At 42.9% G+C, this 27581-nt stretch overlaps 1 protein-coding gene across 5 annotated transcripts in view; it reads left to right on the top strand.

Annotated features, from left to right (window-relative positions):
• Kdm2a (lysine demethylase 2A) overlaps positions 1–26628 on the top strand; it is an 83891-nt gene extending 57263 nt beyond the window's left edge. For 3 of the 5 annotated variants that reach the window (XM_063268221.1, XM_063268223.1, XM_063268222.1), the window contains exons 12-21: positions 328–722; positions 11602–11685; positions 13581–13850; positions 14189–14320; positions 15644–15733; positions 17690–18399; positions 20191–20354; positions 21520–21678; positions 22528–22743; positions 23511–26628. In XM_063268221.1, the coding sequence (XP_063124291.1) occupies positions 328–722; positions 11602–11685; positions 13581–13850; positions 14189–14320; positions 15644–15733; positions 17690–18399; positions 20191–20354; positions 21520–21678; positions 22528–22743; positions 23511–23692 (2402 nt within the window). In that variant the 3' untranslated portion in view covers positions 23693–26628. Of the gene's footprint in view, positions 1–327; positions 723–9265; positions 10875–11601; positions 11686–13580; positions 13851–14188; positions 14321–15643; positions 15734–17689; positions 18400–20190; positions 20355–21519; positions 21679–22527; positions 22744–23510 lie in introns of those variants that run through there. The other 2 variants (NM_001108515.1, XM_039083854.2) reach the window with 2 other exon arrangements.
• Positions 26629–27581: the final 953 nt, after the last annotated feature.

Below are 27581 nucleotides of genomic sequence, written 5' to 3'. Positions count from 1 at the left end.
TCTTAACCACTGAGCCATTTCTCCAGCCTCAACATGGTAATTTCACATACATTTTTGTTTTTGTTTTTTTGAGGCAGGGTCTCACTCTAGCTGGTCTGGAATTCACTATGTAGACCAGTCTAGCCTGAAGCTCATTTCACTGATCTCCTTACCAATACGCTGGGAGTAAAGGTGTGCACCACCCTACCCTACTCCTCCAGGGCTATTTCTGTTTGCAACAAGGATTTTCAGAAATATTGGCCTTGTCATTTATAGCCTTGGACATACTGTGCTATTTCTCTTGTTGATAAACTAGCCAACTAGCATGTATTTCTTTTGCATTGGTAGATATGGAATTAAATGAGTTGGAGTCTGGAAATGGTGATGAGGAAGGGGCGGACAAAGAAGCCCGACGCATGAACAGTAAGCGATCTGTGCTTACCAGCCCTGTGGCTAATGGAGTCAACCTGGATTATGATGGACTTGGCAAAGCCTGCCGAAGTCTTCCAAATCTGAAGAAAACTCTGTCTGGAGACTCATCCTCAGACTCTAGTCGGGGATCCCACAATGGCCAAGTTTGGGATCCCCAATGTAGCCCTAGAAAGGATAGGCAAGTGCATCTGACCCACTTTGAACTTGAAGGTCTTCGATGTCTTGTAGATAAGTTAGAGTCACTGCCACTGCACAAGAAGTGTGTCCCCACAGGGATAGAAGACGAAGATGCTCTGATTGCTGATGTAAAGGTAAGCAGCCATTGACATGTGTAGGAAAGCCAAGTTTCTTGATTTGGAGGGAGAAATTACAGGGATTAAGGATACGTCAACTACAGGGGAATTTAATATGTGCCTATGTCAGTGCTGCCCAGTGTTTCAATTTCTAGAGTGATATTAACTCACCATTTTGAAAATGGGAACATATGTGTATTTAGTGTTGACTTACACTAAGTGCTAAAAACTTGAATCTTATCACCAAAAGTGGTGGGGTCGGGGTGGGGAGGGCGTGCAGGTGAATGGCTCAGTAAGTAGAATATAATTCCCAGAGATGGTATAGCAGGTAAAGTCCCTTGCTGCATAAGCATGAAGAGCTTGGTTTAGTCCCCAGGGCCTATATTTTAAAAACAAAAAACAAATAAGGCAAAACTTAATGCAGTGGTGCCCATCTGTAATCCTCACATTCCTACCACGAGATACGAGGTAAGATACTGGCCAGAAGCTGATTCTGTCCTTCCCAACCGTATTCTCTGGTTCCCTTCCTACCCCAAATAGTCTCCCTTTCTGCCTTCACGTCACATATATTTCTTTACCCTATGTTCTTTCCTCTGCTCTTTCCCTTTCCTCCTATGGTTTCCTTTCTACCTATTCTCTCCTATACAAATACAGATTCTATATACATAATATTCTGCACTTCCATCCATTTTCTTGAAATGCCATGGTTTTATATTTCAAAAACTTTGTAATTATATGCCACCTTTTCATTATTCATTTATCTGTTAATAAGCACCTCAGCTGGTTACATTTCTTAGCTATTGTGAATAGCTCAGCAATAAAAATGTCTATCCAAATATCTGTGGTATGGTGAATTGGAATCTTTACACACCCAGAATTGCAGCTGTATTATATAGTAGCTCTTCGTTGAGTTTTTTGAGGACTTGACAATTCCTTACCAAATGACATTTCTACCAGAAATGTACAAGAATTCCTTTTGACACAGGTCCTTACTAGCATTATTACTAGGTTTTTTTTCTTTGTTATCATTATTATTATCATTGGAGGCATATGTATTACAGTGAGATGGAGATTGAACTTGGGTCCTTAGGGTTGCGCGGCAAACTCTACAGCCAGCTCCGGTCATTGGCTGTCTTTGTAATTATTTGAACCAGAGTATGATGGAGTCTCCCCACAGCTTTAGTTGGTGTTGATGACTAAATACACCTTCTCAGATACGAGCATTTGTGTTTCTTTTGTTTCGTGTTTTGTTTTTTTTTTTTTTTTTTTTTTTTTTGAAATTGGGTCTCTCTGTTACCTCTGAGTTATCTCTCTAGATCAGGTCTTTCTATGTTGCCTTGGCTGTCTTGGCATTCCCTATGTAGATCAGGGCAGCCCTAAACTCACCAATATTCTCCTGCTTCTGCCTCTACAGTAGTTGGAATTAAAGGTGTATGCTACCGTACCTGGCTTACAAATGTATCTTGAAGTGTGTTTTGTTTTGCTTTGTTTTGTTTTTTAAATTGTAGCTGGGTGATGGTGATGGCTCACACCTTTCCAGGCCAGCCTGATCAGAGTGAGTACCAGCAAGACTACACAGAGATACCGTGTCTCAAAATTAAATTAAATTAAATTAAATGTTACTTATATGTGTGTGCCTATTGAGGCCAGAGAAAAGTGTTAGATACCTGGAACTGGAGTTACAGGTGTTTCTGAGCCATGTCCAATGAATGGACTGAACAACCAAACTGCTGTCCTCTGAAGGAGCCACAGGAGCTTCTAACCACTGAGCAATCTTTCTAGCCCCAGGCCCCTCCCCGTTACTGGGGGACATGTTTTGTTTTGCTACCAGATCTCTCTACATAACTCTAGCTATCCTGGAACTCACTATGTCAGCCAAGCTGGCCTCCGACTCACAGATAGCTACCTACCTCTGTCTCTTCTTCCTGTATTCTGGGATTAAAGGTATCTGCTGGCAAACTGGGCTTCTATTTTAAAACAAACAAAAAGACATACAGTTTTAGTGTGGAATCACTCCTCTCTTTCCATGACATGGGTTCCAGGGATAAAACTCAGGTCTCCAGTCTTAGAAGCAGGTGCCCTTTTTCCACTGAATGGTCTCACTAGCCCTCATCCATGTTTTCTATCAAATTTGATGTTACAGATCTTTGACCAATTTTGAATTGATTTTTGTTTAGGGTAAACGAGTCTGATCTTCTACATAGATAGTCTAAGCTAGTTTTCTAAACATCATTTGGTGAATCTGTCTTTTTTCAAGGTATATTTTAATACCTTTTTCAGAAATTAGGTGTCTGTACCTGTATCTACAACAACCTCTTTTTTGAAGATATTCTATCACAAGTGCATGTGGTAAACAATAAATTTTGACTTTTAAGACTTGTTTAACTTGAACAGTTATCTTTAGAAACTCTATAAAAGAAACATTTCCTAAAACTATCTTTTTTTTTTTTAAGATTTATTCATTGATTATATATAAGTACACTATAGCTGTCTTCAGATACACCTGAAGAGGGCATCTGATCTCTTTACAGATGGTTGTGAGCCACCATGTGGTTGCTGGGAATTGGACTCAGGACCTCTGGAAGAGTAGTCGGGTGCTCTTAACCACTGAGCCATCTCTCCAGCCCTTCCTAAAACTGTCTTACAACATTCTCTTGGTCTGTGTGTTTCTAGTTCATAAAAATGAGTATCTTTTTAGTTCTAAGTATATCTAAGTTTGTCTATGGATCTAATTTTAACTAAATCCAGTTGTAGATACCCTATTATACTACAGTATTTTATTGTTCAAGGTCAAAGTTCCTGCTAGAAATACAAAAACTTGCTTAAGTAAGTGATATAATGTGGCTAAATAAAGAAATTGTTTGGTTTGGTTTTTAGGCAGAGTCTTGCTGGGGAGCCCAGGCTGACCTCAAATTATGAATCTTCCTACTTGAGTCTCCCAGGTACTAGGAACACAAGTGTGTACCAGCTGCCATGCTTGGCTTCTGTATGGAGATTAAAGGAAATCATGATCCAATAGATTACCAGGAGAGAATGTAGAAAAAATGATAAAAGGAAGCAGTAGGAAGGCAGGTGAGTAAGTTAAGGGGAGGCTTCCAAAGGACTCCAACCATCTGAAAATCACACAGAATTACTAGGAAGTGTATAGCTGTCAGCACTGACTAAGACGTGACGGCACAGGTTGGAGCATGAGGAACCTAGTGACCTATGACTGAATAGACTGACAGTTTTTAAATTCTTGTTTCAGGACTTCATAACTTTTCTTGTTTACCTCAGATGAGATGTCAGAATGCAGCCTCTATAGAGCTGGACATGTTACTCGTCTGTAATAACATCGACTCAAAAGGTAGATAGAGGCAGAAGGATCAGTTGAGCCTAGGAGTTTCAGATTAGCCTGGTCAACAAAATAGAATCCCTTTCAAAAGTAAAAAGAAAATACTTGGATCCAGTCTTAAAGAACAGAGTCTATCAGTTATGTGTAGTGAGAGTTTTACAAAGTTCAGAGCTTAAATTTAAGAATCTCAGTATCAGCAAGAACAACAACAAGGGGTTGGGGATTTAGCTCAGTGGTAGAGCGCTTGCCCAGGAAGCGCAAGGCCCTGGGTTCTGTCCCCAGCTCCAAAAAAAAACAAAAAAAAAAAAAAAAAAAAAAAAAGAACAACAACAAAAAAGCATTGAGCCTGGTCAGTTTAAGACCAGCCTGGTATATAGCAGAGTTTTAGTCTAACCCTTCCTTTTCTTTTTTTTTTTTTTTTTCTTTTTTTTTTTCTTTTTTTCAGAGCTGGGGACTGAACACTGAACCCAGGGCCTTGCGGTTGCTAGGCAAGCGCTCTACCACTGAGCTAAATCCCCAACCCCCTAACCCTTCCTTTTTTACGTCATTGTCAGAGGTGATCCAGCAGTTAAAAGCACTTGCCACTCTGCTGCTCTTTCAAGAGGATCCAAGTTTGGTAGTCAGCATTCATATTGATTGACTCATTCCAAGCTCACACTAACACTGGCTCTAGCAGTCTGGTGCCCTCTTCTGGCCTAAACTCTGTATCACTCATGCACATGTCTCTATACACATAATTAAAAATAAAATGCTCCACCCCCACCTTTTCTTTTTAATGCAAGGTGATAGCTCCTGCCTATAAATACCAAGCACTCAGAAAGCTGGAACAAGGTCAAGTTTGAGACCAGTCTGGGCTATGGAGTGAGATCTTGTCTCAAACACCACTAACAAAATTAGAACAATTAGGTTGGGTAGGTGTCAAATCACTACATAGATGGGAACTCTGCAACACTGGAGAATTTAGCACTTATATGCTGGTGGCTAAGCTGCAGTTGGGAAAAGGAAGCAGTTTACTCTTTTATGTAGAAAGGAATTAAATATTGTTACAATCTATCTGTTTCTTAGAAATAGTGAGTAGGATAGATGAAAGAAAAATAAGATGACATAGCCATAATTACATATTTCCTTGAAGAAAAGTTCATTTTAGTACTGTCATAAAGAACTTTCAACATTCTAAAATGTTAAGTTTTATAGTGTTGAAGAATCATAGAGGATAGAATTAGAATAGGATTAAGTGAAAAAAATAGAGCATTTAAAGGATATGAGTTTATTGATAAAGTGAATCAGCATAAATAATGCTGGAAATGTTTGAGTAACCTTGATTGTTTGAGAAAATATAATGTATTATAGTATTTCTACTATATTAAGATATTTTTAGTTTGTCAAGTAGAAGAGTTGCAACTTAATATATATTGAATAAAAAGGCAGAATGTAAAACTGTATAGTATAGCTCCATTCATAGAAGTAGCTCATTGAAAGGCTTCTTGAAAGTTCATTCTAAGCTGCTGTGAACAGGACACTAAAAAGGTGATGACAGTCAACTGGAAGAATTTAACTGGAGTGGTAACAAAGTAGCTAATCACAAATCTGTGAAATTCATTCATCTCAGTCTTAGTCTTAGTCTCTAGGGCCTTCAAGTCCATTTGTAGAATGGGCATTGAAGTAGGCTAAGTACAAACATTGTGCATTTCCTATGCACTGGCCTCAGAGCAAACTCTGAGGGAAGATGAGTTTATCCTAAGGAAGGAGTAAGTACCAGTCTTCTCATTTTCACCAGCTAAAACCGTCCTGGTAGATGAAACAAATTGACTATAATAATGTTCTATAAATGCTAACAGCTTTCAGTTTTATTAATTGGGAAACTGTTCTTTGTAGTGCAATAAATTCATGCTATTCTAACTTACACTTCTAAAATTTTATCTTTCATCTAGAGATTTGCACTAAGTTCTACCCCAGAAGTCTAATAGTACTGAATCAGAGTTGTGGTAGCAAATAACCACAGGAATAGTAGTTACCTGGGGCTGGAGAGCTGGCTCAGTTTTTAAGAGCACTGGCTGCTCTTTCAGAGAACCCATGTTACAGTGCCAGCACCTCTAAGGCAGCTCACAGCCATTTGTAATTCCAATGCCAGGGAATCCACTGCTGGCTTCTATTTACCTCAGTTTCCAGGCATGCAGTGGTGCATATACATGCAGGGAAAGCATGCATATACATCATAAAGTAAATAAGACAACAAACAATGAAGTTTCATTTGCAATTTTCACTAACAAGATACTATGTGTATGTGTTGGTGGGGGGATGCACATCTGTAAGCCCAGAGGATGGCCCTCAGGTATTGGACCCTCATATGCCCCCCACTTTGGGAAAACAAAACAAAACTTTTTTGGTTAGTATCCTAAGGGGGGTACATCCTCATAAGAGGATAACTTTGTGAAATAGGTTCTCTCCTTAAACCTTTTTGAGGATTCCAGGAATCAAAATTAGGTTGTTGGTCTTGCTCCATACTTACTGACTTATCTATTGACCTGGATGTTTTTGAAAAAGGTTTGGGGAGTTTGTTTTTTATTGGTTGGTTTGGTATTTTGAGACATAGTTTCTCTGTGACCAAGCTGGCCGGAACTCAAAGAGACCTGCTTGCCTCTGCCTCACAAGTCTCGAGATTAAAGATGTACACTGCCACACGGCTCCTCTTTAGCTGTTGAGACAGGGTTCCATTGTGAAGCCTAAGTAGGTCCTGAAGTTATAATCTTTTGTCTCATCTTCTCAGTTTACTCTTTTTTTTTTTTTTTTTTTTGTCAGCCACTATTTATTGTTAATTACAAGAGAGGGTAAATTAGGTCTGTTTAGTGTGTGACTTGAAAATTATTGGAGTGAGTTTTGCAGTGGTATGTCTTTTTTTTTTTTTTTTTTGGATAGGTTTTGGCTATAACCAATTTTCCTTGAGGTAATATGTTTTTCTAAAGTACTAATCCCTCTAGGATAGATAGCACTGAAGATAAGCATTTTAAAAGAAACTTCCCAATAGTTCTGTCACTAGGGTTTTTTGTTTGCCTTTTGTTTGTTTGTTTTTTTTTTAATATTTATTTTCTTTACATATCTGAGTACACTGTAGCTGTCTTCAGACACACCAGAGAAGGGCATCAGATCCCATTACAGATGGTTGTGAGCCACCATGTGGTTGCTGGGAATTGAACTCAGGACCTCTGGAAGAGCAGTCAGTGCTCTTAACCTCTGAGACATCTCTCCAACCCCAGCTAGATCACTGTTAAAACTTTTCATATGAAATAAACTGAATATACTTTGTCCTGAAATCTTAAAGTGGAAGTACAAAGGAGCGATCTGAGGTTAGGATGACCATGTAAGCATTTTCTAGAAGAACTCAACCAAGAACACAGAAGTGTCTCTTTCATTCTGTAAGCTACTATGAAAATAAGCACATGGAACAAGTTCAGAATCCAGGAGGATCATTTTAAGCCCCCACAGGTTAGAGCTAAGCCTGGGTAGGCAACACAGGGAGGGAAACAATCTGGCAGAAAGTGTATCCACAAACACAGCCCTTGACACCATTTCAGATGCCAGAAATCCTGTTAGGCCACTGTATCTATTCCAGAAACAACTCATGATTGTGGCACTTACTGCCAAGCTTAACAACCTGCATTCAGGGACCCATATGATAAAAGTTATCCCTGACATCCATATGCACACATAAATAAATAAATGTAACTTAAAAAATTAATGGTAGGAAAAGCTAGATGTTATGTCAGTTATATTAGGAGGTTCTGGAAAATGCAAATTCTGCTGCTTCTTAGCAGCTTCTCTTCCTGTGCTGATGTGTGTAGACCTCAGACTCACCCGGGTGAGTCTGCCCTTTCTCCGGTATCTCAGTGAGCGTATGAACCAACTTTGAGCTTCGACCTGGCTCCAGGACCTCTAGACAGAATAAATGATGTCATCAAAGTGTCAATAGGATGAAGGGCTGTTTGCTTCATAGAGGATCATTAAGGTAGTCACACCTTAGGATTGTAAATGAGGCAGGCATTTAGAAACGAGTGGTGTCTGGAGTGTGAGGCCTTCTGATGGGCAGAGGAGACTACTGACTGCAGCTGGGAGAGGCCTATTCCCCAACTCCCTGTCTGTATCTTGTATAGAGTCAAGAGGATAAAGTGTTCTGATCTACAGTTACACCAGAGTAGCTTGATTTGTTCACAATAGAATCGATAAAAGACTGCTGCAGGTAGAGTTTTAATATGCTGATGGTTCCTTGTCACAACCAAAAGTAGGCATGCACTGTATTTATGGTGAATGAGAACAGCCATATTTTATCTCTGTGTTACCTGTAATATGGTATTTCTGAAGATGTTGATATAAATACTTGCTGCTGGGATGGAGCTATGTGAGTGTGGACAGGTGTAAGACAATTGACTCAGGAAGAGCTGGGGAAAGTAAGCTGCTGTCAGTTTCCTCCTCAGAGATTCAACTCTTGTTAGGATTCCAGAGAGGAGAGAAATCTGTGAACTGTCAGTGAGAGAGCTCTGGTTATCTCAATAAGTGACAATGAGCTGAATGATGTGAGGCTTCTGTAAAGGTATGAAGATGTTGCCTGTGGATTGGGTTAAAGCCTTCCTTCCCTTCCACCGGTGCCTCCTGAAGTCTGGTACCAAGAGCCCTCCCAGAGCTGGCCCTGGGTTCTCCTGTTGCAGTGTTGGAGGGAAGGAACTGGGGCCGGGGCTGGCCACGCTCCCTCCCCCGGCTATGCTTCCTCCAATCACGAGGAGGTGAGCGGCTGCCAAATACCTCCCCTCCGGGTGCTGCAGCAGAACGGCCAGGCCCTCTGCCTGGCTGGCTCACTCGAGCTGCGCTCCCCCTCCTGCCATCTTCCGTTGCAAAGCATTTCTGGGAGCTGCATGTGGGTGACGCAGCAGCATTGTTCGCAGGCACAGGAAGCCGCGGCTGAGCTGAAGGGCTTTAGAAGGAGCTCAGAGTGCTCCACGCTGTTCTGAGTAGCCTGAAGGGTTACAACCTTACGTGCTCTGGGAGATTCAGGATTTTCCCGTAAATCAGGATTTTCCTAGAAGCAGAAAAGCTAACTCCTTCCGCACAACTTCAGCACAGAAAACAAAACAAAGGCGCTGGGGAAACTTCACCCAAGAGCCACTGCAGCTCCAGAGCAACAAGAAATGCAAGGTCAGGCGGTCGGTTGGCAGTCCCTTTCTGGTTTGGGGTGTGTATAACTGTAGAGACTTTGTCTCTCATAAAAGGCAGAACTGCCTGCTGGGCGAGTCCAGGACAATGCGTGTGTTACTTGTGTTGTTTGAGCCGTTGTTAACACTTGTTCTCTAGCTGGTGGGATGTGCTTTGGAACTGGGTTGCTTGGCTTTGGGGAGTACTTACTGCTTGATCAGAGGCCCTTCGTTCTCTTTCCCTTCCTGTGTTCTCTGGGGTGTGGGCCTGTGTTTGAATGTTTTCCCAAATGCCTAGAACCTAGATAGGCAGAGCCTTTCCGCACTCCACCCACCCCCACCCTCGATCCCTGATCCTAAATCCCCACTGGCGAGTGGTGGTAGCTTTTTTTATGGTTTCTCCTAGGACCTCAGCTACAGTCTTTTTTAATGAAACCATTGCGGACTTGGCCCCACCGAATTTAGGCTGGGAAGGAAATCTGCATTTCCCTCCACACCCACACATACACCAGTAATTGAGTGGTGTGTATGTTAACTGCCCCCACCCAACGCAACCCACACAGTTTGTCTTTCTGCCCTTCCCTGTGCCCCCTACAGAAGTCTTGCAGGTGGAATTAAACTGTTTCAGTGAACTTAAGTTCCTTTTCTACTCTCTTAATCATAGGTCTTTCTGTGGAGTCTGTTTTGCTGAAAGTGGAAAGTCCCTGTTTGTGGACAGCTCAGTTCTCTCCCGCAGAGGAAATGGGCAGAGTCCTACTCCTCCCTTATGCAAAGTGGGGGAGGGGAGCCATGCACTCCTCAGTGCACATTTTGAATGGACCTGAATTTTTCACCCTAGGGAGATTAAGAGCTGGGACCAGAACCTTGTCCCACGTGGTACCACACCCTGCCTCTTCACCCCCACACAGTATGGTGCTAGCATGAGGTTCTAGAATAGGGTGCCATAGCAACTTGAAGTAAATAAAATGACTGAAAATGAGATTGGTTTGGGGGAAGGTGTGAGGCATCTGGAGATTTGGTAAAAAGGGGATCTTAATAGAGGAATCTTTCAGAATATATAAAGAGATTTTTGTGAGCCCTAATTCTGGAATTTAGAGCATAATCTGTAGGTTAAGGATAAAAATAGTTAAAAGTTCTGATTATGAAAATGCTTGTTAAGGATGACCCAAGCACTAATCCTTCTAGGTCAAAGTTTAGTTTTTGCTGAAAGCTAGTGTATTTACACTTAAGAAAAAGCTAAGCTGTCTCTTATGTTCTTTTGCTGTAGCATTCATTGCTTTGTGGTTCATGCAGTCAAAGGGGATATTCTACTAGGTGGTTTGTGGTTCAGGATCTCTTTCAGACATAAAATGTCTCAAAATAAAGTCAACCAATATGATTCACTGGCAGCTTCTTACTGTCACATTATTCCTAAGCCATCCAAACTTTTTATTAAAGCCATAAGAACCATTGATCTAAGACTGTTCCTTTCCTATTATAGTTATAAATGCAAAGCAAACTCTGCTCACATGTCTGTGTGCACTGTGAACTCCCAGAGGGTGTGCAGCTGTAATCAGCCTTGGAACAAGTCTGTCTGGGGAAGAGCATTAGCCTAGAATGTGCATGCGTGAGATTGTGGGTTTAATCCCCAGTACTGCTTCCTCTTCTCCTCTAGAAGTAAGTCTTCTTTTGAACAAGGACATTAAGGTTATATTGTCCTACTAATTTAATATTAGCCATTCATTTTGGTGTCCCTTTGCCCACACCTACAAAATAAAAACAAAAACTGATAATTGCTGCTGTAGAAAAAATGCAGAAGAAGCTGCACTTTTAATTCCAGCATAAACAGGGAGACACAAACAGGCCGATCTCTATGAGGTTGAGGCCAGCCAGGTCTACAGTGAGACTTCCTAGACTACCTGGAGAAACCTTGTCTTGAAAAACAAAACAAACAAAAGACTAGAAAAGGGCAGAAGTAATGAAAAGTTTGATTATCCTGTACCTGTATAGAATTGCTTGACATAAAACACTGTAACACTATAGTATCTAGTTGCGTCAGTTTCTTAGAAATATATAGATACGGTGTTGAGAGCAAGAAGTCTCTGTTCTTGTTTGAGATAAAGCCTCACTGTGTAGCCCAGGCTGGCCTGGAGCTGACTAGATCTGCTTCCTCGGTCCTAGAACTGTTGGCGATCCAAAGTTAGAGTCTCAATAGCAGATAGGTATAATCTGAGGTTTCTCTTTCCATTGTTGATATAATTGGTTTGCCATAAGTGTATGAAGGGAAAGTGCAGCCAACCTGTCCATCTTGTGGTGCTCACAGGGCACAGGTAAGGCTGAGTCTGCATGTTGTTGAGAGTGCTTAGCCTTTGTGTTGACTGTACTCAACTTCTTTGATCCTTAGATTTTGCTGGAAGAACTTGCCAGTAGTGATCCCAAGTTAGCCCTCACTGGAGTTCCCATAGTACAGTGGCCAAAAAGGGATAAGGTAAGAGAATTTTCTGCTTGATCTTCAAGCCACTTAAGTTTATTGTCAATTAATCACTATCATTTTGGAATTAAAAGACAGCTAGACACAGATGGGTTTTGGTCGATGCCTTAATAATCAGGAAAAGTTGCACAGAGGTTAGTAGATCTCTGTGAATTTGAGAGTATCCTGGTCTGTATTGTGACTTTAGGGCAGCCAGGGCTACATAGTGAGACCCTGTCTCACCAAGACAGCAACAAAAACTTAATAGGCCTGCATATGGTACAGGCCTTTCTTTGATCCCAGCACTCAGAAAATAGAAGGAGGAAGGTTGTTGTAAGTTCCAGGCCAGTCAGGGCTGCGTATCAAAACCCTATCTCAATGAGGAAATAAATAACCATCGGTAGATGGTTAATCATTACTTGGTTTTGTTCTGACTCATCATAGTTCAGGGTAATTGTCTCTCTTTGAAGTTGACTTAACAAAACTGTCCTGCTAGAGCTCTTACCGGGTTCAGATGCATTGTTGACCAAAGTAGATACCATTCTTCTGAACCAGAAACTCGGCTAAATATGATTAAAAGCTAGTTTAAACCTCTACATATGTATTTAATACTATAAGGTTTTTTGTTGTTTTTACGATGAGACGAATTTACCACTCTCCCCTTTTTGAAACAGGGTCTCATCAAGTTTACAGAGCTGTCCTTGAACTCATGACCTGCCTCTACCTCTAAAGTGCTAGGATTACAGGTAGATTACTATCACACCCAGCCAAAGTTAAAAAGAATTTCCATCAGCAAATGAATTTTCTGGGTTTTTTATTTGAGGGGGTGTTTTGTTTTGTTGTTTTGTTTTGTTTTGTTTTTTGTAGCTTACTTCCTTTATAACTTTTTACCTTGCTGTCCATGGCAGGGTGTTCTGTCCTGACCATGAACTAAATAAAGCTTCTCTTCAGTGTTTCCTACCTGAAAGTTGCAAAGCTCTAACATTCCGGAGTACTTAGGAAAATGGTTTAAAAGTGTTGGGTTGAATATTATCTCCTTGGTTTTTTGCAATAGGATTTCTCTGTGTAGCCCTGACTGTCATGGAACTCACTCTGTAGACCAGAATGTCCTTGAATTCAAAAGATCCACTTGGCCTCTGGCCCCCCAATGCTACCCAGTTTGAATAGTATCTTTAAAGAGCTACCTCCCTCTTCCTGGGTGTAGGAGTCTCGCCAGTCATGAGAGACTACCCTAAAACAATTCAGTTATTTATGGCTGTTGGTATTTCATGTCAGAAAATTATTTAAGAAATGAGAAACTAAAAAAATATAAGATATGGTTCTCATGCCTTGAAAAGGTTTCTAGCCAGATAAATAAACACGTGTTAAAATCAAAAAACATTGAAATTTTTTCCACATTTAAATGTTATTAGATGCAGTATGACAAGTTGTGTGTGCTTCCATTTGGAGTGATAAATGCATAAGACTAATTTCACCTTCTAGGACTTTGCCATCCTGTTGAGGGGTTTATTCAGAGTTACCATCAGTACTATCAGCACTTAACCCAGAAAGCTTTAGGGAGGAGCAAAGCAAGCCTTACAGCTCTCTAAATTAAAAGACATAGCAGAGTGTTAGAACAGTGTTAGCAGGTTTTTCTGTCAGTGTTGAGATTCTGTATGTTTGTATGCCACACAGTCAAAATGTGTCATAGTTCTATAGCATTTGAAAATGGCCATAGAGAATACATGCTTAAATAAATGAGCATGACTTTGTTCCAACAAAAATTTATTTATAAAGATTTATTTATAAAAATCTACTATGGCCAGTTTTGCCTACAGACATCTTTTTGCCAAGTTCATTACCATGTAATATTTGGCCCTCTTCGGGTTTACAGCAACACAGTATGGTTGACTGCACTGCTTTCTTCTTTCCAGCTTAAATTTCCGACCAGGCCAAAGGTGAGGGTTCCTACAATTCCCATCACAAAGCCTCACACCATGAAGCCGGCTCCGCGCCTAACACCTGTAAGGCCTGCTGCAGCCTCCCCCATTGTGTCAGGAGCCAGGCGGAGAAGAGTGCGCTGCAGGAAATGCAAAGCCTGTGTGCAAGGAGAATGTGGAGTCTGCCACTACTGCAGGGACATGAAGAAATTTGGTGGGCCTGGACGCATGAAGCAGTCCTGTGTCCTCAGACAGTGCTTAGCAGTAAGTGATCTGGGTGAAAACTTTGCAGGGAATGGTATTGGTGCCAGAGAAGTTATGTATATGTTAAGTCAGGGAGACTCAGCTGAGGTGGGTTTGGAAGGAAAGTTATCTTAATAAGAAAAGACAAGCCAACAAGCAGTGAATTAATTGCCTCCAATAGTCTAGTTCCTAGACAGTTAAGTCCCTCATCTTTGTCAGTCATTTCCCCAGTAAAACCCCCTCTGCTTACTACCTTGTCTTCGTACATCCCAAGTGTGCCAAGTCTCCTATCTTCATTTAAAGGGACTATGAAATTTAAAGGTTCAAAATCTGGTCTTCTGATCTTTGTCTTCTTGTAGCCTAGACTGCCTCATTCAGTTACATGTTCTCTCTGTGGAGAAGTAGATCAGAATGAAGAGACACAGGACTTTGAAAAGAAACTCATGGAATGCTGCATCTGCAACGAGATAGTTCATCCTGGCTGCCTCCAGGTAAAGAGATGCCTAAAGGCCCTTGACAAAAGATTGGGACACCTGTCAGAAGAGCAGCTACTATCCCTACCGTGGACTTGCAGCTCCCTAGTCACAAAGGAGAACAATAGCCCACTGTCCAGGTGTCTGTGAATCAGGCTGTCTAATAATTTTTTGAAGAGAGAACAGTATACAAAATAGGCCAGTTCATGTGCCAGGGGATCCTGGACAGTGCGTTCAAAGTCACTGTAATGAAACTCGAAGACATGTTTGAGGGCGCTTCAAGCTCCTAGGCATCTCTGCTACATCGCTCATTGTATCTCAGGCTGTAAGCTTAAAGGGATTGTGGCAAGAGTGGTTGAGATCTGGTATTTAGACTGCAACCTCAAAGGTAGAATCATATGATATGGCTTAAATACTATATTCCTAAAGTGCCCCAGGTGGAACATGCCTGTGAAATTGGATCGGTCAAATTTAGGTCTCAGGTACATGAGTGACTGGCATGATGACATGCCAGTATCCCAATTACTCTGAGGTGAGAAAATACATTTAGCCAGCCTCCCCATCTTGTTCAGTAAGAACTTAGAACTTTGTAAATTAGGCTGCCCTTAAAGTTACTGAGATAATCCTGCCTCTGTCTCCCAAGTGTTGAAATTACAAGCAAATGCCACCGTATCTAGCCATAAACACTTTGAACTTAGTTCTTACCACAAACCAGCGTTTGTGTTACTATATCACAAGCAATTGAGAGTGTACCTTGTTAATGTGAATTTACATGTTACAGTTGAGAACAATGAGTGGCTGAAATACTGATCTCTGAATCTCAATAGTTTGCCCAAATAGCAAGGTCGAGTCTGGTGCCACTGACACGAGATACTTAGGAGAAGAAACTCATCTAAACTGGCCCAGACCCTGAAAAGTCTGTTCAGGGAGCCTAACTTTGGTCAAACAGCCAAGAATCAAGGTGGCTGAAAGCCAGTGTTAGAACTGTTTGTTGTGGGGCAGGAGAGGTGCCTCAGCGGTTAAGAGCACTGACTGCTCTTCCAGAGGTCCTGAGTTCAATTCCCAGCAACCACATGGTGGCTCGAAACCATCTGTAATGAGATCTGATGCCCTCTTCTGGTGTGTCTGAAGACAGCAACAGTGTACTTATATATAATAAATAAATCTTTAAAAAAAAAAAAAAGAACTGTTGTTGCTCATTAGCTTTCAGGCTTTAAATTCCCATGTAGACCAGTATGTTTAGAAATGGATGATTCTTCCAGTTGTTTTCCTACCTGTTTTACTTTATGATGTAGAAGGCAAGAGAGACTAACTTTTTAAAACATCCCTATCTGTCTATAGATGGATGGAGAGGGGTTGCTTAACGAGGAATTGCCAAATTGCTGGGAGTGTCCAAAGTGTTATCAGGAAGACAGCTCGGAGAAAGCCCAGGTAAAGGAAATGTTCCGTCTGGGAGGTTGCTGTGCACTAGCCTTTACAGTAGTATCCAAGGCTTTCTGTGTGTGACCCAAGATTATTTTGGTTTTGTCTGTTTGGTATCTTTTTATCCTCCTTTTTTGGTTATTCCCCTTCCCCCTCCAGTGTGTTGGGGGTTTTGTTTGTTTATTTGTTTGCTTGCTTTTGTGTTTTTGTTTTATCTTTAGTTTTTGATTTTTGTATTGCTAAATAACTGTTCCACTTGTTCTAGTAAAGTACACGAGTACTAGAAAGGCAGGTACCATCCCTGGGCTATTGCGTAGGAAAATAAAGGATGCACATTTATATTGAGGAATGTAACTAGAGGGGAGCCAGGCTTGGCCTCCAAGTGCTGTTACATGCTGGATTCATATGCTAGAGTTTCCGATTAAGCGGGTTTCCCTTTTTTTGGGGGGGGGGGGTGTCATCTTTAGCTCTTTGTCCTTTCTTGCCCCATGCACCCAAATGTGCAGTTCAGAAGCAGCTATTCTACTAGAGAGAGGGGAGACCAGCTTCATGACCTTAGCCCAGGACACCTAAGGTTGTTGCCCTAATGGTCACCAGTAGCATTGCCATGCCAAAAGGACTCTGGTTACTCAAGCTGGCAAGGCTAGATCTGCTGAGAGTACAGACAGCAGGAGATGGCGGTCTCCTGTCAGTCCTTCAGGGATCCTGCATAGGCATGAGGAAGAAACCTAAAGGAATTGCTCATCTTTTTTTTTTTTTTTTTTTTTTTTTTCCTTCCACTTGAGCTCGCTCTAGGGCAGTCGAAATTTTAGTTAAGATTTTTTGTTTGCTATTTTGAGACAAAATACTATGTAACCTTGGCTGGTCTGGAACTCAACTATGTAGATCAGGCTGGCTTTGAACTTAAAGAGATCAACTGTGTCTGCCTCCCTAGTGCTGAAAATCGAGGTGTGTGCACCATGTCAGGCCGATTGAAATATTTTTGAGGATAAGGGTTTGTTGGAACTGACTACTACCAGAGTTCTCATTCTCCACATTCTTGGACTAGCAACATTTTAATTTGTCTTTATTAGTGCTGTTAAGAATGTTAAGAATAGGGGCTGGGGATTTAGCTCAGTGGTAGAGCGCTTACCTAGGAAGCGCAAGGCCCTGGGTTCGGTCCCCAGCTCCGAAAAAAAGAACCAAAAAAAAAAAAAAAAGAATGTTAAGAATGACAGATGCTGTGTTTTTGCTACATTTTAATATTCTGTGCAAAATAGCCTCCAGAACAGAGATGGTCATTGCCTCAGCATTGACCAGGAATGTGAAGAACAAAAGAAATACAGACCAGGGGGTTGGGGATTTAGCTCGTCCCCAGCTGGGGGGGGGGGGGGATACAGACCAAGAGTGTTACTGGTGACAGATTGTTTCCTTATGGAAAATCTGACTTGTTAATAGAATATTTAGTGACGTATATTTCGAGTTTCTGGAACGCACAGGTACTACAGGATGATGTCTGGGCTTTGTAGGATTCTTCGCCATAATCATAACGAGGTCTCTGCAGTGGCGTGGTTCCTGACAGAACTGAGTTGAGATACTGCAGAGTTTACACAAATGGTGGTAGAGTTGTAATGCTTAAAGTAGCATTTTTACCCAAAGAGTTACCCAAAAATTGAGGTGCAGTGAATATGATATAATATAGATTCAAGGAGCCTTGTATTCTAGATTCCATTCCTCTGTACATGGCCACAAACTTTTCTCATGGGTAGGTTTCCCAAGTGACCATTTAAGGATTTTGTGTTCTGAAATTAGCATTCTATGGCCTGGCTGTGTGAGCTCAGTTGCTGATCTTGGTAGTCTGAATCACATACTCTGAGGAAACGGCCCCCTTAGGCAGCAGTGACCTGGCTTCTCTCAGGTTCTACTTATTATTTTAAAAGGTTTAGAAAAAAAGGCACTGGTGTTTCTTTTCTGTGCATTTTGCAGAAGCGGAAAATAGAAGAGAGTGATGAAGAAGCTGTACAAGCCAAAGTCCTACGGCCCCTGAGGAGCTGCGAGGAGCCTCTCACACCCCCGCCTCACTCACCTACTTCCATGCTGCAGCTCATCCACGACCCGGTTTCTCCCCGGGGTATGGTGACTCGGTCATCCCCTGGGGCTGGCCCCAGCGACCACCACAGTGCCAGCCGTGATGAACGCTTCAAACGGCGGCAGTTGCTGCGGCTACAAGCCACAGAGCGCACCATGGTACGGGAAAAGGAGAACAATCCCAGCGGCAAAAAGGAGCTGTCTGAAGTTGAGAAAGCCAAGATCCGGGGATCGTACCTCACTGTCACGCTACAGAGGCCCACCAAAGAGCTCCACGGGACATCCATTGTGCCCAAGCTGCAGGCCATCACGGCCTCCTCTGCCAACCTTCGCCCTAACCCCCGTGTGCTAATGCAGCACTGCCCAGCCCGGAACCCCCAGCGTGGGGATGAGGAGGGGCTTGGGGGAGAGGAGGAGGAAGAGGAGGAGGAGGAGGAAGATGACAGTGCAGAGGAGGGGGGTGCAGCAAGGCTGAATGGCCGGGGCAGTTGGGCTCAGGATGGAGACGAAAGCTGGATGCAGCGGGAGGTCTGGATGTCTGTCTTCCGCTACCTCAGCCGCAGAGAACTTTGTGAATGTATGCGAGTGTGCAAGACGTGGTATAAATGGTGAGCAGGGATACAGGGGTCAGGAACGGGCAGGGGGTAGGTAACAGGGCTTCTGTGTGTACCTTGATGTCTGTGGGTATCAGACCGCCTCTGTGGGTGCTGTTAAAGATGTAGTCCATTGTACCTGCATATGTTAGGGGAATTGGAGCCTTTCGTCTTCTGCCAGCTCATTGTTTCCCTGTTTCAACTGGGGGGAGGGAAACCAATTTAAGGGGTGGATTTGTACAGTTTGTGCTAAAACTTACTTAGGGTCTTATAGGTTGTGAGCTTGTTTTCCCTCCCCTAACTTACCATGTGCTAGTTGAGATTCTGAGACGAGCTATGATTTCACCAAGAGGAGTGGCAAACTTTCCAAAATGAATTTGAAGGTGCTCCTAATATTCCCATTTTTAGTACTCTTTGGTCTCCCCTTCTGTGTTTGCTTCCAGTTTTAACTATCCCTCAAACTTGAATTTTTCCTTTCTTCAACAAGGAGAGCCCGTTTCTGAAGCTTAAGACTTAACTATCCTTCCTAATGAAACATTTCTCCGCCGGTTCAACAGACATTTAGTGGGAAAGTCCCTAGAGCTAATGAATGAAGAGATTGCTACGGAGCACCTTGAGGTTTAAGGGTGTATAATTTTTTTATTTTGGTCACACTCTATTACTGTTATTTCCAAAATCAGGTGTCTTGACCAGAAATATATGTCTGGAAACTTGTCAAAGTATGGTAGTGCCAGAGTGTGGTATTACATACATGATGCCAGCATTCAGGAGACACAGGCAGGAAGATCTGCAGTTTGGGGTGAGCAAGGGCTGTATAGCCCCAGACCAATCTGTGCTAAAGCATGAGAAGTAAAGAAAAGCAGATCCCCAGGCCTGCTAAATCAGAGCCTCTGGGGTGGGTCTGATGTAGTGTGTATTTTGTTTGGGTTTTTCTTTTTTTTTATTTAAGGACTCCTACCATCAACAGTGTGCTATCAGTGAGATTTTTGTCAATTGTAATACCTTTGCCAGTACAAATCTTACTTCTTGACTTAGAATTTGTGACCTACTCATATTACATTTTTTTTGGTCAAGCAAGTAGGCTTCCTAGTCTCTAATCCTTGGTTTCCAGGCCAGGGCACATAAGACTCCCAATACATATTTCCTTGTGTTCTGCCAGGCAGGCTGAGCTCAGGAGTGGAGATTACATTGTAGAGTGTGGTAGAAAGACCTCTCACTTTCAGTTTTGGATGGACTGGCAAGATGTTAAGCTAGCAGGGAAGCAAATGCCTTAGGGTGGAAGAGAGCTGTCCAGGCTGAGAGAAAGCGTCACTTGGCCTGTGACAGTAATAGGCTCAAGGCAAGATGTGATAGCGTTGGGTAGATCCTTCATCTCCCTCAGCTCCATGTAACTACAACTAACATGGGAAAGAATCAAGCTATGAAATTCTAGACAGTAAGAGGTCAGTCTTGTAACCAAGTTGAAGATTAAAGTCTATTTCTAAATATTGTTGAAATGTTTCTGTACACTATATAATAGGAGCCACACCATTTTAGTACAAAGGAAGAGAATACAGTATACCATTGTATAAACATGCCAAACCCCGTGCCCTGCCTATCCTGGATTTGCAAAGTGTCTAGTTTTTTTGGTTTTTTTTTTTTAAAGGGCAGTTTTTTGCCTGACTCTGAGGTAGTGATTTCTGGTTTTCTACAGGAAAACTTACAGGAATGACCTTCAGGTATTTACCAGAAGCCTTTTAGCAGAGTGCCTTGGGAGCATCTTTGACAGTAATATCAAGTTAGTTAAATTCTCTTCCCTCTTAACAGGTGCTGTGACAAACGACTTTGGACAAAAATTGACTTGAGTAGGTGTAAGGCCATCGTGCCCCAGGCTCTCAGTGGCATCATCAAGCGGCAGCCAGTAAGCCTGGACCTTAGTTGGACTAACATCTCCAAAAAGCAGCTGACATGGCTGGTCAATAGGCTGCCAGGTAGGTGAGCAGCCAGACCTGCCACTGTTCTAGGGCCCAGAGGACCAGCAGGAAACATTAGGCTATTATCAACACTGCTTAGAACTGATGCAGTGCAGTTTGGGGAAGTAATCCTGGACCATGGCTGTTGGGAGGCCATCGTAACGGCCACTGCGTAAGGCATTACTGGATTGGTGACTGCACTAGATAAAGAGAGAGTGGCATTAGGTTGCTGCATCAGCTCTTTGTTAACCCTTTGGCATCTTAAGGTCCCAGAAAGACAGAAGCCCCACAGCATCTACTGCTCTAGTAGAAACTTAGTGACTGGTCTTTATTTTCCTTCTTTTCATATGTGTGAATGTTTGACGAGTGTGCACTTGTGTGTACATGTGTATTAGGAGTCTTAGGTCACTCGTCTACTTCAAAGGTTGAGACAGAGTCTGTCAGACAGCACGGGGCTTGCATCTGCTATGGCTGGCTGGTCTTGCTGTCCAGCTCGTGGTGTCCCCATCTCTTCTTTTCAATGCTGTAAGATGCCATGTCCACCTGGCATTATGGTTTCTGAGGAAATGAATTCTGGTCTTTCCAGTGAGTGTAAACTTTTGATTTCTTAGCCATCTCCCTGAAGTGCTCAGCAGTGTGAGGGTGTGTGTGTGTGTGTGTGTGTGTCTGTGTCTGTGTCTGTGTCTGTGTCTGTCTGTGTGTCTGTGTGTGTGTCTGTGTGTGTGTTTTGAGATGCTTTCACTCTTCAGTACTCAAAGAGATGAGCCTGCCTATTTCTGAGTGCTGGGATTGAGAGTATGCTACCACACCCAGTTCCAGCATTTGGGTTTTTTGTTTTGTTTGTGTGTTTGTCTTTTCTAGACGGGATTTCTCTGTGTAGCTCTGACTGTCCGGGAACTCATTCTGTAGAATAGGTTTTCTGTCTGTCTCTGCCTCCTGAGTGCTGAGATTAAAGGTATGGGACACTACCATCTGGCGTTCCAGCTATTGATTTTAACACCAAAGTAAAAGTTACAACTTGGAAGCTTTGACACTGAGAATCTTTAGACTTTGTTACTAGATTAGAACATAGTCCTCCCCAGTTGGCTAGAGATCCTTCCATTTTGCTCAGAACATCTGGTAACAGAGGATTTGAATTCTCTATAAGTAGAGTATGTTGTATGTCTGTTTCCATTTGTTGCAGGATTAAAAGACCTCCTCCTAGCAGGCTGTTCCTGGTCTGCAGTATCTGCCCTCAGCACCTCCAGCTGCCCCCTTCTCAGGACCCTTGATCTTCGGTGGGCAGTAGGAATTAAAGACCCTCAAATTCGGGACTTGCTGACTCCACCCACAGATAAGCCAGGTATGCTCTGGGCCTGCCTCACTTACCTGTTTTAACTTTTTTTTTTTTTTTTTTTTTTTTAAGATAGAGCTTAAAATTTAAGGTCTCAGAATTAAACTATGAAAAATTGGAAGTATACAAGGCTAAAATTCAAGTGCTGGTTATGTACAAGCAAATAACTAAGCAAACAAACAGGAAGAAGTCCATTCTCTAAAATTTTTTAAAAGATTTATTGGGGTTGGGGATTTAGCTCAGTGGTAGAGCGCTTGCCTAGGAAGCGCAAAGCCCTGGGTTCGGTCCCCAGCTCCGAAAAAAAGAACCCAAAAAAAAAAAAAGATTTATTTATCTTATGTATGTGAGTACACTGTAGCTGTCTTCAGACACCAGAAGATCCCATTACAGATGGTTGTGAGCCACCATGTGGTTGCTGGGAATTGAACTCAGGACCTCTGGAAGAGCAGTCAGTGCTCTTAACCTCTGAGCCATTTCTCCAGTGGCTTCCCACCCCCCACCCCCTCATTTTATAAATAATAAGAATTTGGGCCCAGAGAGCATAAACCTGATCAAATTTTGCAAGACTTCTGACTCAGAGCAAAACTTTGAAAGTTTTTTTGAATGATAGATGGTAACAGAATCACAGGACTGAGGAAAGAGGGCTCATTCCACACACCACTTTGAAAGTGAGGCATTTACTCTGCCACTGAAAAGACGGAAATAATCTCTGTACATTGTTTGCTCCCTACATGAAGGGTTGAGTGTAGGCAGTTCTGCTTAACTCTGTCAAGGGGGTCCTAACCAGTGCATACTCCTGCCACTTGGGTCTTTAGTAGAGAATTAAAAGTTTTGATCTAAGTTCTTTTGCCTGTACAGGTCAAGACAATCGAAGCAAACTCCGGAACATGACTGACTTCCGGCTGGCAGGCCTTGACATCACCGATGCCACTCTCCGACTCATTATTCGCCACATGCCCCTTTTGTCTCGACTTGACCTCAGTCACTGCAGCCACCTTACAGATCAGTCCTCCAACCTGCTCACTGCTGTCGGGTCTTCCACTCGATACTCCCTTACAGAGCTCAACATGGCGGGTACGTTCTCTGTTTGTATGAGGTGATATCCTTGGTCTCTGAACCGTGTCCACGTCTGCATGGGGATAGAGAGCTGGGTCATAAACACCTGTAACTCTAGCATCTTAATATCTGACACTGTCTAGGCTTTTGAGTACCTATTCACATATCAGCATGCACACGCAGTAATACAAAACAATTTTTTTTTTTTTTAATTTGCAGCTGGGCATAGTGGCAAACACCTTAAATCTAATAACAGTGTTTTGGAAGCAGTAGAAGGTAGATTTCTTGAGTTTGCATTCAGCCAGGGCTATATAGTGAGACCCTTTGTCTCAAGAAAATAAATAATAGATAAAAACGTACATCTAGCCAGTTGTGACACGCACCCTTTTTAATCCCAGCACTTGAGATGCAGATGTCTCTTAAGTTCAAGGCCAGCCAGATCTTCATAGAGAGACTTTCTCAAAACAATGAGAAAGTTGCATTTGCATGAGATTAAGAGACTTCTATTAATTTTTTAAAGAAAGATCTCTGAGGTGAGTAGTAAACTCAGATGCCTCCATGTTTGGCTGCTGTCCAGCTGTAGTTTGGTCAGCCAAATGGCCCTTGTGCTACTACGAACTTGCCTGTGGTCCTCCATCAAGAGGCAGCAGTACTGATGGCAACCCTGGTATCTCTGAGTGGTGACAAAGAGCTTTGGAGAAAGATACTGAGATAACAGGGTGGCAGAAATGGGCCTCTGTGGCTATGTTTGTGATCTCTGTTCTCTTTGGCCATGTTGCCTACAGGTTGCAATAAACTGACAGACCAGACCCTGTTCTTCCTAAGGAGAATTGCTAATGTCACCTTGATTGACCTTCGAGGATGCAAACAGATCACAAGAAAAGCCTGTGAGCACTTCATCTCAGACTTGTCCATCAACAGCCTCTACTGCCTGTCTGATGAGAAACTGATACAGAAGATTAGCTAAGACATGCTCAGCCCAGACTGAACAGGAAAATCTTCCCCTGCCTTCCCATCAAGGAGAGTCTCTCCCTGACCCTTCGCAGGCTCTGAGGCCAACGACACATTCCCTCTCTGCTCTCTTTTTCTCTGAGCCCTTCTCCCACAGGTGGGGCAGAGAGAGGTTGGTGGACACCAAGGTTATTGCCTGCTCCTCTCCCTCCCAAGGAAAAGAGAGGAGAGGTTGATCAAGGAGAAAGCACAGGCTGTGCTATCCCAGTACCTTGCTTGCTTGCTCGTCTGCCAGCTAGGATGCTGGGCTCTCAGTTTGGGGGAATTTGTGCATCTTTCACCTGCACTGGGCTAAGAACCCTCCCTTCTCACCCATAGTCCCCAGCAGTGCCTGGTTCTGAGCAAACTCTAGGGAGAATGGCCAGATTCTCCTCATGGTGTCCGTTGCGTGTCTCTCCTCCGTTAAACTCTCCCGGCTTCCGCAGGAGGAGCCAGCAGCCCTAGAAACACCAGGCCTGGCAGGTCTCAATGGTGCTGTGAGTTGTCTGAAGCTTTGCTCCATGTCTATGATAGCCCTTTTTTCTTGTCCCTGAGCTTGATGCTGTCCAACACTCATTCATATAATCAGTCCCTATTCTGCCATCACTCCGTAATTTTTCCACTAGTCACCGGTGCACTTGTCCATTGTTGCACTTACTTGGGGTTATCAAAGGCTCTTCAGAGGAGCTGAACTCTGCCCCAGGAATCCCCATGTCATTGCTCCCCAGGCATATTCTAAGGCAGGCATCATTATCCCCCCCACCACGCCCCCCACCCCTGTTACTGCCCACCAATTGCCCCTTCCCATTTGTCCTGTCTCCTGCGTAAGCAGGGCTTTTCCAGATTTTGTGTCCTCAGAAGGAGCAGCATGTTTCTCCAGGTGGGGGAAACAGAAGACTGGTCGAATCCCCACCTTCCTCCAAGCCAGGCTTTTTTGGGCTCTGGTTTAGCATGGCCCTCTGAGCCCAGGCCTGTGTATAACCTAGCAGCTCACTGACCTGGTGCCTTTTAAGGGGAGTCCTGATTGAAAACCTACCCTCTGCCTGCAGCCTTGGAAGTGTGTGTGCATGTGCCTGTGTGTCTGGCTAAGTGTGCTGCACATATGTGCAGGGAAGGAGAGGAGCATGATGTCTCCCACTCCTCCATTGCCCCTCTTCAAGCCCCATCAGCTGCCCCCTTTTACTTTGCATTGAACGGCCTGTCCAAAGATCCTCTCTCTAGGGCAGCAGAGAGCTTTTTGCACTTTAAAGAAAGAAAGAAAGAAAATGGTCGGAACTATTCTGGGTCAATATTTAGAGTATGAGGAGATGCTCAGCAGAGGCCTGTGGCCAGAGTTTGTCAGTGATACATGCAAATTTGCACTCTGCTCCCCATCTCCCCATAGGAGATTGATAATTGATAGCACAGCCTTGCCCCGCCTTCTCTTAACCCTAAACATACCCCTTCCCACCCCATTTCCTGTAATCTAGCCTCAGACTTTCCTAAACTCCATCAGGAGGGGACAGAGCCCGGGCACCATGAGTCTGAAGTGTGAACTGCCCAAGGAGAGATGCTAACTGTACCCTTGCCACTGCCAAAGCAATAGAGGCAGAAGTGTCCCCTCTGCCACCCGACCCAGCTTTGACCCTGGCAATAACCAGACTTTTTCCAGGAAAACTGGGTTTCTGGCAAGGGGTGGTATTGGTTCTTCCAATCTGCTGATTTCTCTTGGCTGCACCTTAAAAACAGCAGTCTGCTCCCTTGACCCTCTGCCATTCCATTGGTCTTCAGGTCCCAGAATTCTGGGACTGAAATGTTGAGGAAACGCCAGTGACTTATTCCAGAGTGCCTCCGTTAGGGGAACTTCTGTAAAGAACCCTGGGTGTTGAGCAAAAACTTTATTAATACTATTAATGACCTATAATTAGAAGCTTCCTGACTTTTTTTTCTTTTTGGTTGCTCCTGTGGAAAATACTAAAATTACTAAGTTTTGTTTGTTGTCTTTTTATGAAAGGGGAGGTGGAGAGACCCTTTCAGAGCAGGGATTGTGCCGGGAGAGTGCCTCTGACCTTTGGGACAGTTCATCCACAGAAATTTCTAAGCTGATGGCTTGTCTGGGTTTTGGTCTTTGCATTTGGATTTCGAGAAAACAAGCATTTTACTGCACAGAAATTTGTCAGTTGAAAAGGGAGCTCAGGATGGTGGCAGATGGACTGAAGCCCTTGCTGGGTCTTACTTTTCTTTAAGACTATGAGGGAGAATGGTTTTTAGAGGTGAGAGTTGGTCCTTGCAAAAGAGAGAAGTGTCTCTGAGGACATAGAACATGCAGATCTATAGTCCTGCACCTACTCTTAGCTGTGGTCTTGCCAGAGCCTGGCCTCAGACTGCAGGACCAGATCTCTGCCTTCATCTTTCCACATACTGGGGCAAAAAACCACAAAGGAAAGGAAGAAAATTATATATATATAATTATATATATATAATATAAAATCACTTGGTGATTAAAAAAAATAACTGCTCAATAAATAAAACTCCTAAAGTCACTATGTTTAAAGGGTTTGGTTTTTTGGGGGGGCGGGAAATATTGTAAATATATATTTTTTGTTGCTTATTTAGAGTCGATCTCCAATGTTGTGCTAAGATTTTTAAATTAAATGTAAGCATTAAGGGAATGAGTCTTAGGCCACCAGCTGACACATTGGCATTATTTTGGGTCAGGGAAGGAGAAAGCTAGTTGGACTTTGTTTTCTAAAAGTTCCCCACTTGGTTTTAGAAAGAGCAAAGATGTCTTTCTTCTGACACTCGGGAATGGGAGATATTTGTGTAATAAAATTTTTAAAAGACAAAAAAAGAAATAGCCTCCAATGGGAAATATTTTGATTTGGTTTTCTTTTTTGTTTTTGTTTTTAAATAAAAAGACTTTAAAAACAAAAACTAACCCCTTTCTCCTTTGGTGTATGTGTATGTCTATGTCTAAGAGGATGTCAGAAGGTTTACAGACATGCTGATATCTACCTAAAACCAGGGAGTGCTGGCCCCACCGCTCTGGACAGAAACATCTGTGGTATAAGTCTGTATACTTACTACCTTTTTTAATGTCAAAATGCAGACATGTACATATACCATAGCATACCAACTGGAGGAGTCTGTTTTTGTAACCATGTGGGGTTCCATGCCTGTAGGTCAGAGGGCATCATGGAGGAGTCTGACACTTTTTAATGTATAGGAGTGCTCTGTCATATTTGCATGCCAGAAGAGGGCATTGATCCCATTATAGACAGTTGTGAGCTACCATGTAGTTGGTGGGAATTGAACTCAGGACCTCTGGAAGAGCAGTCAGTGCTCTTAACTGCTGAGCCATCTCTCCAGCCCCAACTCCCACCCCAAAAGCAAACTTTTTTTTTTTTTTTTTTTTTTTTTGGTTCTTTTTTTCAGAGCTGGGGACCGAACCCAGGGCCTTGCGCTTCCTAGGCAAGCACTCTACCACTGAGCTAAATCCCCAACCCCAAAAGCAAACTTTTTAATGCATGTATAAGTATTTTACATGGTAAGTTTAAAGGACCTCCCCCAAAATAAACAGTCTTAGAGCAGTTCCTGGGAACAGCCTGGGCATTTCTGACCTCTCAGGCCCAACCTCCACATGCTGAAGCCACAGACTAGGCACCTCCTTGAGATTAGTGCCTGCCTGAAGCCTCCAGATGGCCTGTGGCTGGCATTTATCCCAACTCTAGGTAAACCATGTGACAACATCTGTTGCTTAGTCAACCTCTAAAGAAGCACTGCCTACTGCCAGAAATCCCCACTATCTCAGGAGGAATGGGTTCTTATTCATCCTGCTGCCCTAAACTGACACTCTGCTGTATGCTCTAGAAACCAATGGAACACTA

The sequence above is a fragment of the Rattus norvegicus genome, chromosome 1 (assembly GCF_036323735.1).
Source record: "Rattus norvegicus strain BN/NHsdMcwi chromosome 1, GRCr8, whole genome shotgun sequence".
NCBI lineage: Eukaryota > Metazoa > Chordata > Mammalia > Rodentia > Muridae > Rattus > Rattus norvegicus.
This window is presented reverse-complemented; position numbering and strand designations above follow the sequence as displayed.